General features: G+C 35.4%; 1 protein-coding gene across 4 annotated transcripts in view; it reads right to left on the reverse strand.

Moving 5' to 3' along the window:
• LOC145661463 (maternal embryonic leucine zipper kinase-like) overlaps positions 1-20,132 on the reverse strand; it is a 482,991-nt gene that overhangs the window by 453,207 nt on the left and 9,652 nt on the right. For 3 of the 4 annotated variants that reach the window (XM_081726778.1, XM_081726784.1, XM_081726775.1), the window contains exons 2-3: positions 19,543-19,737; positions 181-331 (exon numbers count right to left, since the gene is read on the reverse strand). In XM_081726778.1, the coding sequence (XP_081582904.1) occupies positions 181-331; positions 19,543-19,692 (301 nt within the window). In that variant the 5' untranslated portion in view covers positions 19,693-19,737. The remainder of the gene's footprint in view (positions 1-180; positions 332-19,542; positions 19,738-20,132) is intronic. The other variant, XM_081726790.1, reaches the window with a different exon arrangement.

Genomic DNA, 20,132 nt, shown 5'->3' on the forward strand with positions numbered 1-20,132 from the left:
CTTCGCTTACTTGAATATTTCAATATTCACGAATTTTCTTCAACTTTTTTTTCTACGTTACAAGCCCATTTCCTTAACATTTTCAAATGTGGTTTCGAGCTTAAATCACGTTTCTTATGAATATGTATCTTATAGCTTCATCATTATATATATATATATATATATTATATTTAAACTCACCTATATAGTCAAATAACTCTCCTCCTGGACAATATTCAAGAACCATAAAAATATGAGTATCTGTTTCCAAAACTTGATATAATCTACAAACATTCTGATGATTTAAAAGCTTCATAGCTGCTATCTCAAGTCGAATTCTTGGAAGATCTTCCTAAGAAGAAAACAAGAGAATGTATACCACAGAATCAAGATTTCCGTTACTTATTGATACATCATTTCAAATCTCTTTTCAAACTTTGTGTAAGAAATACTTTGTAAGAACTAACATTGTAAGAAATACCGGGCGATTTCATTATCAAATTACTAGCAGCGTTCACCCCGCTTCGCTGCGGTCACCCCGGAACGCAATAAACTTTGTTACTTAGATAATTTTTACTTTTTCGCTTTCAAGTGATATGATAAAAACCATAGAAGATTGCAGTAAATGTTAACATTATATCGCCTGTCATTTATGTTAACCCGCCCCGCTTCGCTGCGGTCACCCCCGAACGCAATAAACTTTGTTACTTAGATAATTTTTACTTTTTCGCTTTCAAGTGATATGATAAAAACCATTATAACGCCTGTCATTTATGTTAACCCGCCGAGTGACACGGTCATGCGGGTTGCATATACATACGTTTATTTTTATACCTATGATGAACTAACAAAGGATTTGTACGTAATGGACACCTGAATGGTCAATTATCTCAAGACACTGGTAATTGAAAATTAAAGTGATATGATAAAAACCATCTAGGGTCCAAATCCTAATAACCCCCCAAAAATAAAAGAAATTGGTTCAGCCGTATTAGCGTGATGAGCGGACAAAGGATTTGTACGTTCTCTTTTATATATATAGATATTCCTACAACATATTTATAGACATGTGACAATAATTTTGGACATGAGTGTACATGGTATCGACGTGCGAGTAGTGCCGTTCAAAAGGCTGATTCATTCCGAATATAATGAAGTACGATTCATGGCCCTATGATATAATCAGGAATGTCTCAGGAAATTTTTTATATACTATTTTGCTCTCTGTCATGATAAAAAAGGACGTGAGATATTCCTTAGAAATAGGGAAAAATGTTTTGCCCGCTCTCAGTTTTCAAGACATGAGTACAATTTTGCACAACGTAGTATGTTTCAGGTGACTTTAGGATCTGAGCGTTAACACAGGGGGCGCCCAGAAGGGCCCAAAGTTTGGAAAAAGGGCTTTTTCTCAAAAATCCCCTTTTTAGAAAATTTTCTCTCCTGGAGTACATGGTGCCGACATGCGAAAGGATGATTCATGTTCCTATAATGAAAACGAGGTATGATTCATGTTCCTATAATGAATAGTCTTTATGCTGAAGCTGAATGAATAAAAATTGACTGAAAATGTATTATCCACGGAATATTGGTAAGGAATTTTCCGCCTTAGGTACATTATAGCGAATTCTGACTGATACAGTTGAAAAGATTGCTCCATTCCGAACAAAACAAGGTATGAACCATGATCCTACGATAAATAGTCTTGAGGCAATAGATGATTGAGTGAAAGTCTACAAAATGTCTCAAAATACCCAAAATTTAAAAGGGTTACAATAAATTCAAGAGATGAAATTCAATTTCTTTACATCCTTTTATGGTTTTCATGTTTCAATATAGTAGAAAATAAGAGGCAAGAAATATGAAATGGAAAGTATAGAACCAGCTATCTAATAATAATAATAATAATAATAATAATAATAATAATAATAATAATAATAATAATAATAATAATAATAATAGAAATTCAGTTTAACATTCCAAAGTTATGTTCTGCATGCCAAAAAAATTATAAATAATAGAGAATACATTTACTACAAGTGTTAATTCATTACCGGTCAATTAAGATTACTCCATAAAATTAACTTAGTAACAGAAGGACAGTTAATTGTCGAACCATAATCATTAATCTATCTACATAAATAAAAATGAAAGTGTCTATGGTTGTAACTTTATAACTCTTGAACCACCCGATCGATCTCGATCAAATTTTCAACTGTAGTAATAAAAATTGTGATAACCCAAACTTCTCTTAATATTTCCGCATAACTGTAATAATAATAATAATAATAATACAACCCCAATAGTGCAAATTCTCTTAATGCTTAGTCTTCTTAAAATCAACCAGACGATTTACTACATAAAGGAAATATATATATATATAGATAGATAGATATAGACTACTAATTCACGTTCTTAAACCTTTAGCTCGTTTTAAACTAATAACTTATCTGTTAGGAGTATGCAAATGCAATCTTCTCAATGAACCGAACTCAGGGATTTTTTCGTTTCAAAAAACGATATAGCAGATTTAATTTTTGTATAGTTTCTTTGTATAAAAAAAGCTGGCAAAGTGTGGAAAAAGTAATAATATGAAAACAATGCTTTAAAAAATCAGCTAGTCTTCGCTGGAAACACTGAAAAATTTAACTGTATAGGTTCGAACTCGGAACCATTAATTTCTAAATTCACTAATAGACCAGAAATGTGATATTATAAGAAATAAAGCTGTAAAAAAAAACAGAATACAAAATTATAATATATGAATAAATATCAGATTTACCTACAAACTATACAGGGTGGTCCGTAAAGCTTAGTACAGTGGATTATTTTGGAAACAAATGTGATTAAAGCAAATCTGACTAGTGGAGGGCGGACTTGGGTAAAGGAGTTATCGATTGATGCATTCGTGGTGAATGGCGGACATCTTAATGGCCGCCATCTTGGATCCAGGTTATTTTTTTTCAAATGGGAAGGTAGGCATGTCACACATCAATTAACACTCTTTTTTGCAAGGGAATGCAGTCCCGCAAGCAGAAATGCGTTATCATGTCCCGTTCCAAAGTTATGATGCCCCAAAATCCCATCTACAGGATGTGCTCCACATGTTGCCCGTCCATTGCAACACAACCAGAGTCTCTTAATCCAGTCCTCCTGAACCCGTAACAACACAGCGGGAGGCGTCCTGAATACGTCCCTGTAGGTGTGCAAAATCCCGAATCTTCTTCTGATATACCAGATGTTTTAAGTGTCCCCCCCAAAAAAAAATAATCCAAGGGAGTGAGGTTCGGCGACCTGACTGGCCACTCCACAGGGCCTCGACGACCGACCCAACGTCCAGGAAAATGCAGATCCAAGCACTCCCGCACAGGCAGCACATAGTGCGTTGGGGCACAATCTTGCTGAAAATATCGCGGCAAGGTGTCATCAGAGCAGAAAAGCAACGGAAACACCAATCCCTGTAACATGTCCAGATATCGGACATCATTTAGGGTACCATGAATGAATAAGGGTCCTATGATCTACGTGTTCCATATGCCACACCACACCATGATATGAGCAGGAGTAACCCTTTTGCAGGGATTGACCGCATCCGGTACGTGACGTTTGGGCGCGAGTTAAATTAAAAAGTCATTATGTTAGGCGCTGAGTACTAAGTTCGAATCAAGATATCACAAGGTGTCTACTGTAGTGGAAGTCCTTGAATTATACTGGATTTTGTTTTAATACTAGAAACACTGGAATTTCAAAATTCTAAAAACTGAATTAACAATTAAATTTTGTAAATTTAAGTTTCAACCAAAGTTAAGTGTGCTTTTTATTTGATAACTTTTCAAGCCAAAGGTAAGTAGACCAGACTAGATATCATTGACTGCATTACATACATAGTGAGCCTATTCCATTAAAAAATTTAAAGCATGCCTTCTACTGTAGTTATGCAATAAGTGTGAATGTCAAACACATTTCTAGTTGCTAAATGACCAATATATGTACACTTAATTATTATTTTTCACTTTGAAATCGTTCTTTTTTTCCTTTCGCCACTTTCTTTGATACAGATTAAATGCTTACAATGCACAGTGGTCCAGAAACACCCAAAACCTGGCCAAAAACCAACTCTTTAAAAATAGCCAACAACCAAATATGTTTGAAAGTCAATGACCTGGGGTATTCAAACCTACCTGAGTCTTAAAGAAATTTTCACCCCTTAGTCAGAAATTGACTTCCGAAGTGAGAGGTTGACCTTGTGCATTAATTACTGAAGATTTCTAAGTTAGCGCCAACAAAGTGTGAGAATGTTTTCTACCTAGTCATCCTGTAGCCAGGTGGAATGATGTACTTTTGTCAGATCTACAAAGATTATTATTTATGATGATGAGTTTAAATTAGTGTGTAGCTATTAAATTTATCGATTTACAGGGGATGAAATGCAAGTAAATTGGAGCAAGAAATGTTATGTGTATTTTTTTGTTCTCGTAGAATTATCTTTCGACTTCCACGTAGGGGTGTTCGGAATTCGATTTCGTATTCCGGAATTCGGAATTCATCTAATTCCGGAATGTTCCGGAATTCCGGAACGTTTCGAAATTCCGGAATGTTCCGAAATTCCGGAACGTTTCGAAATTCCGGAATGTTCCGAAATTCCGGAACGTTTCGAAGTTCCGGAATGTTCCGAAAATTCCGTAACATTCCAAAAGTTTGGAATTGTGGAATGCTCAAAAGTATGAATTTCGGAATTGTTTTCAAGACTGAAATTTTGAAGCTCACTGTTGATTCTGGAATCATAATATTAATATTAGTTCGAAGTTTGAATATAAAAGTTCGAAACAGTCCTGAGGCAATGGTTCTCAAACATTATTACAAGGCTTTAATCCCACAAATTTACTCGCAAATACTTTCTCGTTTTCACTATGGTATCTATGGAATATAGTAGCAACATGTCTTAAAAAGTTATGCATTCTCGTATTTACAATTATTGGAATAAAGTACAGCATTTTATCTTTATCTTTTACATTTTTTTCAATCATTGCCATTTTGTATTTTGAAGTACCAACAAGGAAACAATTTACATGTTTGGCATTTTAATTCCAAAATATTTGTTTTACTATTAAGCAAACAATACAAGAGCACACGAAACATTTGTAGTCATGTCATTTGGAATTATATTAATGAACTTTTAATCTAAAGTACAAGGAGTACACATGAGTAATACATAATTGTGAAAATTTTGACAACTGAAACCCTGAAATGGTATAACTGATGCTACCTGAGACGTCATCAAATAATGCAACAAAAATGTAAATGTAAATTACTATTGAAAGAAAAAGCAAAATTTCTGTGCTACAAAATAATACTGTTAGAGAACAATGATGTTGATAAAATATTATAAGGGCATGTATTAAATGTCAATTTTCATATAAATGCCCAGATGATTTTTTTAAAAAATTAGGGGAAAGTAGACTTTAGACGATATTAGACAAGGCAATTATGTATGCAAAATTAGAAGACACGCATTCAAATTATTTCCTGTAATAAAAATTAGAATTCAACTTTCCATGGTAGATTGCACATGTTCTATCTCCGAACAAGGTGAAATACGTGCAATTTACTATGGAAAGTTGAATGTTAATTATTATTACACGAAATAATTTGAACGCATGACTCTTAGCATGCAAGATTGCATAGAAAATTGCATCGCATAAAATGGGCTTTATGGACTTTTAGCTTAACAAACTTCTTTTATCTCATTGATCTTTTTTATCTGATTTATTTGAGAAATCAGGAGAAAGAAAGTTTTCGTCAACTTTTCTACTCAAGGAAAGTAAGACATCAATTTTTGTAAAGATCAATTTACGCGAAGTACGAATAGTTTTTGATACAAATTAATTATTTCGTAAGAGCTAAATATGAACATTAGGCTAATACTTTTAATGTGAATATTAACATTTACGAAATGATTTCTTTCATTTTTAACTTTTACCATCGCTACTCACAATTTCGGGTATACTAATTGAACATTTACCTTTCTTGTTGTTAGTTAGTCATCGATGCAGACCCTTTCATCTGAATGCATAACTACCCTTCATATTGCAGCTTTGTATGAAAATGTACATATTCTGTTGGCTTGTATCGATGTAATTGTTTAAAGAAAGTAACATGCTTTTACATCAGAATTTCACAACATTGATAATATATTGGTGATTAATACAATTTCTCAACAAACCAATTTTAAATGTTTTTCACTCACACAATTCATTTATCACCTTGCATAAAATTTTGATTAGTAGAGTTAGAACTAATCTTCATACGTAGGTTCCAATGCTTAGTATTTAACTGATAGACACCTTTATTTAGTTAGTTATTCAAATAAGTGTCGCAGGACAAGAAACGAGTAGCGCGTACATGTGAATAATTATAAGATATTATGTAAAGTTTGCACCTCTATTCGATTTACTCTCATTGTACATTTTGACAAGTTATGCAAATAATGCTTGATAAAGCTTTCATTTAAAAAAAAACAGCAGTAGCATCATGATTATAGAAGTTACAAAAAACATTAAACAGTAATCCCTTGTTCTAAGAAATTTTTTGCTGTTTGCAGCATGCAGTATACTAAATACAATACAAGCGATGCATTAATAATTTTAGCTTTGCGTGATTTGAACCTGAAAATATGAAATACTGATTCTAGTTTCCAAAAAGTTCATGTAACATCAATAATGCATATTTTTACATAATACGGACAGCAGCATAATAATTGTACATTTTTATTTCAGACTATCCTATCCCTTTAATTACTGAAAATCGTATTTTCTTTTAAATGATTCTCTGCCCCTCCTTCAGGTACTTATACTTAACAATGGCCATACATCAAAAGATATGCAGTTCAATTTCTTGTTAGAGTTGCCTCGTATAAATGGAAAAGGTACAGTCGGTATTCATTTAAAAAAGAATATACAAAGTGGTTTATAAAAAAGGTGTTTCTCGGAAGATAAACCAAACTAAAGGGAAGAACTAGCTCGAATTTCTATGTTCCGATTTCTGCAACAAAATCACGGAATTTACACTGAATCACTTATGATTGAGACTTTATGGATAACCAGACAAAGTTCCAAATCTTATGCGCAATCGTTCATAGTGAACGGATCTAGAGAATGAAACAAACCAGTTGCCGTGGACCAAAACTCTTTCCTTCAGCACAGCGGAATCAATATCCAGTTTCAAAGCTAAGCTTTGCGCACACCTCTCAGTTCGGGGTAACAGCAAAAATTATTTTTTCAATAAGAAGTTCCGGAATATTTCGAAATTCCGGAATGTTCCGAAATTCCGGAATGTTTCGAAATTCCGGAACGTTTCGAAATTCCGGAATGTTCCGAAATTCCGGAATGTTCCGAAATTCCGGAGTTTCGAAATTCCGGTACGTTCCGAAATTCCGGAACGTCTTGAAACTGTGTTCCGATTCCGGAATTGGAATTTCCGTTCCGAAAAATTCCGGAATTCCGGAATTAGGAACAGCCCTACTTCCACGTACTTCCACTTTGGTATCGCACTCTGGAAGTAGTTCAACTCTTCCTCTTTCAGAAACCGTAAACCAAACTTGCTCATTTTTGCTCGTCTGTGAAATATTTTTGTAGTAGATAAGACTCATTGTACAAAGTGCAAAAATATTTTGTACTGTAGTTTTTCTTCTATTTTTCAGTCATATCCTATCAAACATCAAGAAGATAGCTATTGGAGGTCCTTTGGGGGGCAAAAGGAGACAGAGCTGTGAAAAAGAAGCACCTGTTCACGTACCTCAAAGATAAAGCATCTGCTGAATTGTCAAAGGAAGCCAAGCAGAGTGTGCACGTGTTTTGCTCGAAATTGTTTCACATGCTTGACAAGTGCAACAGAAGTTACCAAAAATTGGAAGATGAGAATGCGGATTGGCTGGACGGTGAGTTACTAATGATGACTGAACCTGTCAGTGAAGACGACTGGGGCCCATCGACCTCAGCAGGTGTAGCTGGACCTGGACGACCAGAGGTGGCCTTCTCTGTGAGCAGCAAGCGCTCGAAGAGGAGAAAAACAGAAACATTGCGCTCTTCATTCAGCGGTACTACTCGTGCTTATGCGACTTAAATGAAATATAGAGAGGAGAGAGAATTGGAAAAAACGAAACTTCTTCAGGAAATAGAAGAATCGAGGAATCGCAAGATTCGAAAGTCATGGGCACATACCCAAAAACAGAATCCCAAATGTTACAACCCAAAGGAGGCTTTAGCACTGATACTCGAGGGGGATCTGACATGTCATCAGTACCAGCTGCTAAGAAACGGGGTGAAGGACTTGGATCACAATATATATCCTGCCTACAACCATGTTCTGGACGCAAAAAGACTGCTATCCTAAAGTCATTAACGTCACAGAATCTGTAGCTGAAATAGCTCTACAATCTCTCTTCGACCATACAACTGCAAGAATTCTGCAAGTACAGGAACCTGTGCTCGAAACCATCCCAGAAAAGTATCAGAAATCTCTGCAGCTGATTACCAGGGATGCGACGGAACCTCCGGGCAAGCCCAATGCAAACAGACAGCTCAAGAGAAAGGCTTTCAAGACAGCGACATTTTTTTTTTACGTCAGCTGTGCCTCAGCAACTTTATTATGAGAAAAAATGGGTTAGAGTTGTAGTGTGGCAAAATCAACGCCCCTCATCCACAAGATATTGTCGGTCGATAAAATTACAATTCAGGAAAGAAACTGAAGAACTTGCAAGGCAAGAAGCTAGCCTAATGGAAGAGCAAATTAGGTGCCTGACTCCAAGCTGCATCAGTATTCCGCTGTTACGAGATCACAGTATAGAAACAACTGAGTTCGAGGTTACACACAGTCTGCAGTTCACAATGGTGGATGGCAAAATATGTAACGCCGACACAAACAAGATCAGCACAACCTTGCTACGTATGCGGCGCTAATCCAAAAGAAATGAATTCCTTCCAGAAGGGATTCAGAGCTGAAAAACCGGAAACTTTCCAATTCGGATTGTCCACGCTATATGCCTGGATTAGATTTATGGAGTGGTTGCTACATGTGGCATACCGTTTGGATATTAAGAAATGGCAGGTCCGGAAAGACGACCAACCGACCATGATGAAGAAGAAAAAAGAGATTCAAGAGGCCATGAAAGCTGAGTTACGCCTCAATATTGACGAACCGAGGCAAGACGGCAGTGGTACTTCCAACGACAGCAATACAGCCAGACGATTTTTTGGAAACTATCAACAAGTTTCAGCAATAACAGGTCTGAATGAAAAGCTTGTTGAGCAGTGTGGCGTCTTGCTGCAGGCCTTGTCTTGTGGACTGGCTATCGACCCAAACAAATTTGAAGCTTGGGCAAACGATATCAGGGATCTCTACATCAAGCATTATTCGTGGTTTTACATGCCCGCCTCCATTCACAAAATTCTCGTTCATGGGTCCTCAATAATCTCGCACGGCCTATTACCCATTGGGCAGATGTCGGAGGAGGCCCAAGAAACCCGAAATAAGCATATTAAACATTATCGGGAGCATCATTCCCGAAAGTGCTCACGCAAAGAAACAATGAAGGATGTGTTGTTGCGGCTCCTCGTAACAAGCGATCCAAAGATATCCACGCTTCGGAATCCCATGGCATAGAAGCACAAGAAAAGAAACTTATCTTCAGCCGTACTGAACCTTTTGAAAGAGATGGAGGCTCCAGAGCAGCTGTCATCTGAGGATGAATCAGAATAGGCTTAGTGTGGAAAAATCTAAACTGTTCAGTTATTCTTTATTTCAAGTGCAAAAATATTATTCTCATTGTGCAAATATATTATTAAAATTGTTAGTAAAACATTTTGTCTTCTTGTTTCGCATTCATTAACAGCTGTCATCTGAGGACGAATCAGAATAGCCTTTATGTGTAAAAATCATAAGCTGTTGTTATGCTTTATTTCATGTGGAAAAATATTATTCTCGTTGTACGAATATGTGCAAATACATTATTATACATGTTCTTCCATCATTTTGTCTTATTTTTAGCATAACATAACATTTCTGCAACGAAAAACACAAGATTTCAATTTTAGCACGAAAAGGTAATTTTGGCCATGTTTTGAGGCTGTCTGGACCACTGTGCAATGGGACGAAAAAAAGTATGGTAAGTTTTGATTTTTATATTGGAATGTTAATTTAAAAAAAGTGATACCAGAAATACGGCATACTGCAGTTCCTAAACTCAATGTCTTAGACATTCTGTATGCGAAATATGTCTTGGACACCCTGTATGCGAAATATGTCTTGGACACCCTGTATGCGAAATATCTTTCCCCTCAACTCGATTAGGATTTAGGATTTTTAGATTTCTGGGCTCTCGGCATCTAAGACCATTTAGCCCGTCACGTTTGAGGGAGCACGCTATCCGGGGAAAGGGAAGGAAGAAAGGATTGAGGAAGGAAGGAAGCGGCCTGGACCTATAAATTAGGTACCACCCCGGCATTTGCCAGGTGTGAATGAGGAAAACCCAGGAAAACCTCATTCAGGGTGTCTGGTCTGAAAGAGCGTGTTGCACTTTTTCGACCGAGTGCCCCCACCGGGAATCGAACCTGGTACAGCTCGCATCGAAGGCGAGAGTGTTAGCGACTACGCTGAAATCTTTTGTTGGTAGTTCTTTATTGGACTTAAGGAAGAGAAGAGTTTGGCAAACGTAATACGAAAGAAAACAAATTTTAATATTCATAAATACGTAATTATTAACTTTTTTAAAAAATACAGAAATTAAATCAATATGTTTTAATTAACATTAAGAATATTATTAACAGTTCGTCTGATTCCTTCTAGCTTTCTTATATAATACAAAAATTAGATCAACATTAGATCAGAAGTACAAGAATCGTGAACAAGCGAAAAATCCATCCATGACGAGGTTAGACAACAAATGCCACAAACGCATTAAACTATTTAATTTAGATGAATAAATAAGATAGAGATAGAAAATAGATAAATAAATGAGGTGAGATAAAGATAGAAATGTAGGAAATGTACATATCTTGATTCGCGCTTAGTTTTCAGTGCCTAGCTTACTTTATATATCGTAAATTGTGATTTTTACTATGTACCACGCGCCCAAACGGCAGCGCCAAAACGTCCGCGTCCAAATGGTGGCGCCCAAACGTCCTGTCCCGACCGCATCTGGGTTTACATCCGGCCAATATCACATGCTCTGGCGATTCACTTCTCCATCCAAATAAAAGTTCGCCTCGTCTTTGATGAAGGGAACGCTGGCTGGGAAATGCGGATCTCGGTCATATTGTAACAAAGCCCAATTGGCGAATTCCATGCGCCGGTATGGATCATCCTCTGACAGATTGTGGACAAGCTGCAGCTTGAACGGATGCCACTTGTTCGTATGGAGAATCCTCATCACGGAAGCACGTGGTGCGCCTGTTATCGCTGACAGTTGTCTTGTGCTGCGCTTCGGACTTTTTACACTCACAGCAAGCACCATTGTGGATGTCTCCTCATCTGTCGCGGTTCGTGGGGAACCTGACCATAGTCAGTCGGCAACATTACCAGTTACACTGAATTTCCTAATGAGATAGCTAACGGTGTTGACGGTCTTTCGGGGTGGAGCGCGTTGAAGTCCTGGGCAATCACACGACTGCTTCTTTCCCCAGACATTAGGATGATCTCAATTCTTTCCTGCTTCATCAGTGTCATCTCACTCTACCTGCAACGAAAAAACCTGTCAAATTTGGGGCGTCACGTCTTTCTTGCAGCGTTAGTGCCATGTTGCTCTCCCTGCAAGGAAACTTTGGAGCGTCATAACTTTCGAACGAGAAATGATAATGCATTTCTGCTTGCGGGACTCCATTCCCCTGCAAAAAAACAGTGTTAATTGATGTGTTACATGCCTACCTTCCCATTTGAAAAAATTAACCTTGATCCAAGATGGCCCCTATTCATCACGCATGCATCAATCGGTAGCTCCTTTACTCAAGTCTGCCCTCCGCTAGTCAGAGTTTCTTTAATCATGTTTGTTTCCAAAATAATCCACTGTACTATGTCTTATCGACCACCCTGTATACACATATAATTATCCCGGCCTGGACCATAAACTATAAAATATTAGATTATATATATAGATAGTATTAGATAGATTATATATACTTCAATTCAGAAAATACATATCTTTAACATTATACACAATTAACTTATAACAAGTAAGTGACATAAAAATGTCCACTTACACAACATAGATGAGGTTCGGGCCTGAGATGGTTTTTATCATTTTACTTTGACGGTGCAACTTAGGGGAGAGGGAGATGTATAAAATCTATCGAAAAGGACCGATATTAGTGTCGAATCCATAGTTTTCTGAGTCACTGAGATGAACATTGACACTTCCGATGCCGTTTAAATCCAAATTCAGCTACGGAACTTGGGGGAGGGGGTGAAGATATATAAAAATGATTGATTCAGAGAGCGCTTTAGTAATAGTGAAAAATGACTGACTAACAGAACAGTATTGCTAATTTTTTCCTTATTTTAACCCAGCAAAGCAGGTAATACACGCTAGTTAATTCTAATAATAGGGTTTTATCGACACTTCATAAGGTAAATTTCACAAATAGTAAGATGTCGGATATCAAGTTGAAGACATGATGATATAATTTCTGTCTCATTGTAAATGAACACAACTTCACAAGAAACTGAAGATGACATTCAAAAGCTACGAAGAACTGAACTGGGGTTTCGACATTTTGAACATACGAAACGAAAGTGATCATAAGCGTTTTCACAAGAAGATAAGAAATATTTCATTCCAATAATCAATAAAGCTAAGAGAACAGAATAATAAAAATATGTTTCTCAGCTTCCAAAAATCTACCAGTTATTCTGTCTGACTCAAACCTCTTGACGTTTGAGGCGTGTCCCCTTCCGTTGCACTAGCCAGTAGATATTATTTTGCGTTGTCGCATACGAACTTCATAATCCTCGCTTGTAGAATTTAAGCTAATACACTCGATAAAGTTACTGTTATTGGAGACTTCTTTTCTACTCCAAATGAAGGACATCGTTCTACTGAACATATACGAAAAAAGAAATCACAGTCATAGGTCAAATGCTTCAGCTTTTATTATATTTCTTTTGTTTACATGTTAAGTCACAAATACCCCAGACATCATATATCACGCAGCTATATATTTAAACAAACTGACTGCCTTTCAATAACTGGAAAACAAAGAACCATAGTATATCATCCTCAGTCTGAATGTTTACTTTGGTGTGTGTGGAAGAAAATTTCGTGGTAACCTTTAGGTACATTAGTGTACATATATTATAGTGTTTTGCTGTAGCGCAGATTACGCGTAGGTTAAGCTGTATTATCTTTGCGTTTCACTATGTCCCTTAGTCAACTTTCTCCCCCTCAGAAACTAAAAGAACTCCTGAAAAAGGTGCTACCTTTTACAAACAGACAGAAGATATACGAATTGGATCAACTTTTGATCGAAAGAGGACACGAAATTATTCGACTTCCACCATACCATTACCAATATCATGCAATTGGGCTTATTTGAGCTCAAGTGAAACGTGAAGTGGTGCAGAAAAACACTACCTTTAAAATATTTATCACTGTATTGCGAGAGGTGATAATAATTAGAAATAACATAAATAAAAGTCTAATAGTCACCAAGAAACTTCCTAATGATGTGGTTTGTTTCTTGTGGTGACTATTAGCCTTTCACTTACGTTATTCCTACTACCTTTAAAATTTCGGATGTAGAAAAATTAATTACCGAAGAACTCGATAAAGTGACACGCGAACAGTGGGCTGCTTGTGTGAAACACGCAGAAAAGTTGAAAGATGATGATTTCGTGAAAGAAATAGGAAGCGAAGAAATTTTAGAACCTATAATAATTAATATGAAGGTAGTTATAGCGATGACAGTGAGAACGAGGATGAGGATGGACCATTAGCTTTTCCTCTGGATTAGCAGAGAACATTTTGAAGGTATTGTTTATTTTATTATTGTTTTTTTTTTTATTGTTGTCAATATATTATTATATATTTGTAAAATCAAAGTTATTTACTGATATATAAGTTATTTGCGACCGTTTAATATAGATTCCACGTGTGAAGGGAAGAGGTAATCTGACAACGTCGCCTTCGCACTTCATTGCCTCTCATCAAACGTCCAGAGATTTAAGCCAGACAGATTCATACATACATTCATTCATTCATTGGAAAACGGATAGTATTACTCCAAGCTAAACATTTTATAGCGGCTAACATCGAAAAAAATAAAAGACAATCTACAAAAGCCAAATGCCTCCCGTCTATTGTGAGGATACAAGTTACTCGCTGACGCGGACGACAAAGAAATAACAATAAATAAATAAACCCGAGTCCAATTTAAGAACTTACACAACATGGAATTTCGCACCAGATAAAAGTTATCAAGTTCTATACCAAAAAAAAAAAAAAAAATCAGAAATCTAAGAAAGGCTGAACACGTCACTCACTCGGTAAATACACACGGGATCGATCAGTGGCGTACATAGAATTTCATGGGAAAGGGTTCAAAGCTCCCAAGTTCATATCGTTTCAAAATATTTATATGTTAGTGCATTAGAATACCGCATATGCTTCTTAGGGGGCGAGTTCTGGGCAACAATACTCTGGTCTGTAGAAAAGTTCTTATACTAAGGAGACCAGTCTACAGGAAATGCCCAAGTGTGCCTGCATTAGCAGTTAACAATGGTGAAAACCAGTAGAACATCGAAAAAAAAAAAAAAAAAAACACTCGTAACCGGTGAAAGACAACGGGAAATAATCACCATATCTCTTCCAAGAATACGCGGAACAGAAATAGCAATAATAAAACTGATTCACCCCAAATGGGTAGAACAAAAACCTCAAAATCCTCCAGTGCAGTAGCAAACAGTTTTTCCGGATTTTGAGACTAGTAATATGTTGCTTAGTTATGAGCATGTTATGCACATTGGAGGATGAAACGTTAAGTGTATAAACATAACAGGTTTAAAAAAAAAAGAAAAAAAATCTGGAGGTAGAGAGAGAGAGAGATTGAGCGACTGAAGGTGGATATAGTGGGGATCAGTGAAGGAAAATGCAAAGAACAAGATTACTTCTGGACAGGTGAATAAAGAAATACCAACTTGGGAACGGCAAACGGAGTCACTGGATTTATAATGAATCAGAAGAAAGGAAGACAAGTAAAAAGTTATAACATAACAAAACTAGAGTGTCATGGCAGTAAAACTAGCTATCAATCCAAGAGGAACAACTATCATCCATATATATATATCAGGTTGCATTGATTTAAATCAGTATGATTTAAATCACTTGATTTTTTAAATAAAAATCGTTGATTTAAATCAAATTCCGAAACAAAATAATTTAAAGTGAAAATAAGTAAAACCCCATTTCTGTTCTGTTATTTCGGTTACGGAAGTTAATAATCATAATACAATGAGACTCAAATGTACAGTATGTACAGCATAGTATGAAAACAAGTGTCATACACAGGATGATTTGTGAAAATCCCGTTTTGAACGGGTAACGGAGCAATCCTGCTTTCTTCTCTTCGTAACAATGAGTTTGGGTTTTTAAATCGTTAACTATTCCAACGGGGAAATCACCATCGACATTTAAGACGAAAATTCTTTCTTGTGCGCGTCTGCTTGTTTGTTCCCATATAATAGGGCGTATTTAGAGGGGTCCTATCTCCTCTCCGATTTTTTTTAAGGATTTACAACTTTAGGCGAAATTTAAGTATTTCGTGCCTCAAGCTAGTTCCATTTTTTAAAAAAAATATGCCCCTACCAAATATCAGTAACTTTTGTGAAAAAAAGTGTCTTATTGATAAACGTTGCTATACTTTTTCCTTAATACTTAACCTTTAAATTATATTACCTATTTTTATTCTATTAAAAACCGAATCTTCATTATTCGATTAAAAAAGTATCAATAAACCTTTTTTTTTTTTTTTTTTTTCAAGACTGGAGGTATTCTAGAACATGTTACATATGCTTTCACGCTTTTCTGCGTTGAGACATAGTGTGTGATATCATAAAGTTAAAAAGATATTTTTGTTATGCCTATTATTCTTATTTTTTGGCGGGCTTACATTTTGCATTCAGTGCACCCCTTAGTATTTTTCAGATCTCTGCGTGAAAACAGGGAGGTCCAGAGGGGAAAATGTAAAATAAATATATATATATATATATATATATATATATATATATATATATATATATATATATTAACAAAATAGCTTTTTTCGCGATTGAGATGGAGACAGATGAATAGTACCGTTTGAAAGGCTGTTCTATTCTGAAGAGAATGATGTGCGAACAATGATCTTAGGATAAATAAGGATATTTCAGGAAACTGTTAACTGAGATCCTGTTTTATACGGGAGTCTGGGGTATTTGGGGGATATTATTTTTCGCGGACTTACTTTTGCGCGTAGAAGATTGAAATTTTGCACATTTATTCAACGCACCCCTTAGTATTTTTCAGTGTTTTAGATCTCTATCTTAAAACACGGGGTTGGTCCAGAGGAGTAAAAAGTAAAAAAGTATATTTTTCACAGAAAATCCCTTTTTCGTGACTTTTCCATCCCACATACACGATGTAGACATTTGAATGATACGATAGAATTTTTTTTTTATATGAAGAAAATAATGTACAAATCACGACCCGAGGATAAATAGGGATGTCTGATGAAATGTTTACATTACATGCGGGTTATCTGGGGCATTGTGGGAATGTTCTTAGCTCATTGTTAAATATTTTCCCCGCCCTTACTATTCAAGATAGCTTGAAATGTTATACACACATTTAGTAATCCCTTAGTATTTCCCAGTTGATTTTGAGATATGTGCGTTAACACAGGGGAGTCCAGAGGGGATCAAAATTTGAAAAAAAAAATTTTATCAAAATTTCCCGCTTCAGGGACACCATAGGGAAATGTGAATGTTACCGTTTCAAAGGCTGTTCTATTCTGAAAAGAATGAGATATGAACCATGATCGTAGGATAAATAGGGATGATGTAGCTGCTTGACTGAAAGTTTATAATTTACCTTTAAAAAGAAGCCATAAGGCTTAAGACACATTATTTAGGATTAAGAAACATTATTTTGGGATTGATATAGGTTAACAATTGGGGATTAATTCAAAATTCAATCCTAACACTCACTTAAATGGCATAATTAGCATTTAATACTAATTCCTAATGCTTTTTCTTCAGTTCGCGACTTGTAATTTACTAGGAGAAAGATTTGATTTAAATCAAAAAAATCAACAAAAATGTTTTTTTAAAAAAATCATGATTTTTTTCCACCCTCATATATATTATATAATATATATATATATATATATATATAATATATATCATACATATATATTATATAATATATATCCTACTACGACAGCGCACAATGATCATGAAGTAGCGCAAAGTATGAAGCGATTGAAAACGTCAAGAACAACGAAAAAGAAGAAAATCTGATCCTGGTAGGAGACCGCACTGCGATAGTAGAAAACAAAGAAGGGAAAATAGTAGGAAAATACGGACTAGAAAAACGCAACGGAGGAACAGAAAGACTGGATTTCGCACGATGAACGACCTACTAATACCTCGTTCAAGAAACATAAGCACAGTTATTTATACTTGGAAAATATCAAGAGATCAACACAGATAGATTACATGTTTGTGAAGGAAAGGTTCAAAAACCATATAAAGAACTGTGGAACTGATGTGGGCAGTGTCAAAACAGTCGTGAAGAGCGGGGTGAAATTTAAAAAGTTGGGAAAAAGAAAAAATTTGATACACGAAAGCTGAATAAAGAAATTCAACAAAGTTTCACGAAGGAGACATTAGAAAAGGTAACAAGAACGAACGAAGAAGAAATTAACCAGGAAATGTTAAACTTAATCCTACTTACTACCGCGAAGGAAGTATTATGTCGAGGAGAAAATACAAGGAAAAATGGATTACTAAGGAAAATCCGGAATTAATGAATGAGAGAAAGAAATTGAAGAATATTAACAACAACGACGCTAAGGAGCAGTAATGAAGAATAAGGAAAAACATCATTCAAAAACGCACGCTTGTCAATGGGAAGTGGTTAACACAACAATATGAAGGAGTAGTAAAAGATATGAATACAAGAAGAGTAGATGTGGCTTACAAGAAGATTAAAAGTAACTTTAAACCACAAAGTGCAAAGAGCAATGATCTAAAAGATAAAGAAGGAAGGCCCTGACTGAAGCAAAATATAAAATGAAAACATGGAAAACGAATATTTAGAAAGCCTATTTTTTAAATTAAGTAAAATTTTAATGATATTCCTTTTTTACCTTGTAAACTAGGCGGGTTTAGTTTATTATGTGATGTTAGAATAAGAACAAAATTGCGGGTTTCCTGGTATTTATGTTACGTTTTTTCCAAGGTGTTTCTTACACGTGACAGTTACTCAGTGTCAGTTTATTATTATCCTTTCACCATATAAGGGTAGGTGATCACAGTGATTTTCAGAATTCACTTCACAGTAATTGGACGGGAGAAAAATAATTAATCTAGCCATAGTACGTGTATCTTTTTACGCATCTTAATCAATAAAGAACCAAAGTAAAATATGCTATTATTTTGTGCAGGAAGCAATACTTAGATTAAAAGGACTGGTAGAAGAAAGAACATGAGTAGAAAAATAAACTTATGTAGCACTTGTGGACTTGGAGAAAGCGTTTAATGATGTAGAATAGGACAAAAATGCTCACGATTCTGAAGAAATCAGAAATAAACTATAAGAAGATTAATATATAACTTGTATAAACAACAGGAGGCAATAATTGAGGTAGAAAGAGAAAGGAGAAGCAACAATTCAGACGAGGTCAAGGCAAGGATGCTCATTGTCACCAATTTTGTTTAATCTTTACATTTAAGAAGCAATAAAAGAAATCAATCATCATATGAGATAATTAGTATCACGACTAAAAGCATGAGCTTATTTTCTATCAAAGTCGCTTCCTGAATTGCGTCTCTTACATTCCCAGGGCTTGAAAAAATCTTTCTTGCTTGCAAGTACTTGCCAGCCAAAAAAATCTACTAGCCAGACCATTTTGCAGTCACAGTGTTTATACGAATGAACAAAAATCACCTTGCGACACAGTAAACATATCAATACATATTTTATTTTGTTTATTGGCATGTACCTTACAAATAAAAAAAAAAGTGATATCTGTTATTTATTCTTGAATTCACGTTTTTGACCGATCGCACTTTACTCGCCAAATGTAAAGAAGTACTCGCCACTGGCGAGAAGACGAGTGGATTTTTCAAGCCCTGTACATTCCTATAACACAATTCTCGTTCTCATATTGCTGAAACCAAAGTGTGGAAGACAGTGCTGTATTCCGCAACTTGTATTACTGTTAATGATATAAGGCCAGATTTCCAGACAAATAAAAATATGTCATGTTAGGTGATAAGTATTTTACACTCTTAAATTGTTGATTTCAGTAATGTACCTACCCCTAACCTCCTTTTTTCCATTATTTTTATGGCTACTTTCTCCTCTGTCGGTATATGAACGGCAAGCTTTACTTTTGCAAAGCCACCTCTTCCGATAGTGTCCAATAATTCGTAAGTATCCTCCAAAATTTCATATTGTGTACACGGCATTTTTATCACTCACTATGGAAACTTATTTTGAAAGATCTTCAAACTCTAGATTGTAATTAAAAATAAAACAAAAAGGTTAAAAAAAATATAAATTAAGGAACAAACTAATTGCAATAATAACAAACAGAAAAATACTTAAATAAATAAACAGAAAAAACATTTTAAACAATTCAAAACAGTCATTTTAAAAATTTTGGAATAAGTTAAAACTTTCCGTCCTTTATTTAAAACCAATTTTTCTAACGTTTTAATATGACTGGTACTGTGCGTAAGATTACAATACTATGTAACGCAACTAAACTTAGAATTTATACATAATATTGCAGAAAAGAACAGAAACAAACAATATGCTCGTGGAATAATTCGTTTTGTCTGTCACAATATTACGTCAGTACTTCATTTTGCTCGTATATATGCGTAAGACGAGAAATTCAACTCAA

This window comes from Thermobia domestica, chromosome 1 (assembly GCF_964235325.1).
Source record: "Thermobia domestica chromosome 1, izTheDome1.hap1.1, whole genome shotgun sequence".
Lineage (NCBI taxonomy): Eukaryota > Metazoa > Arthropoda > Insecta > Zygentoma > Lepismatidae > Thermobia > Thermobia domestica.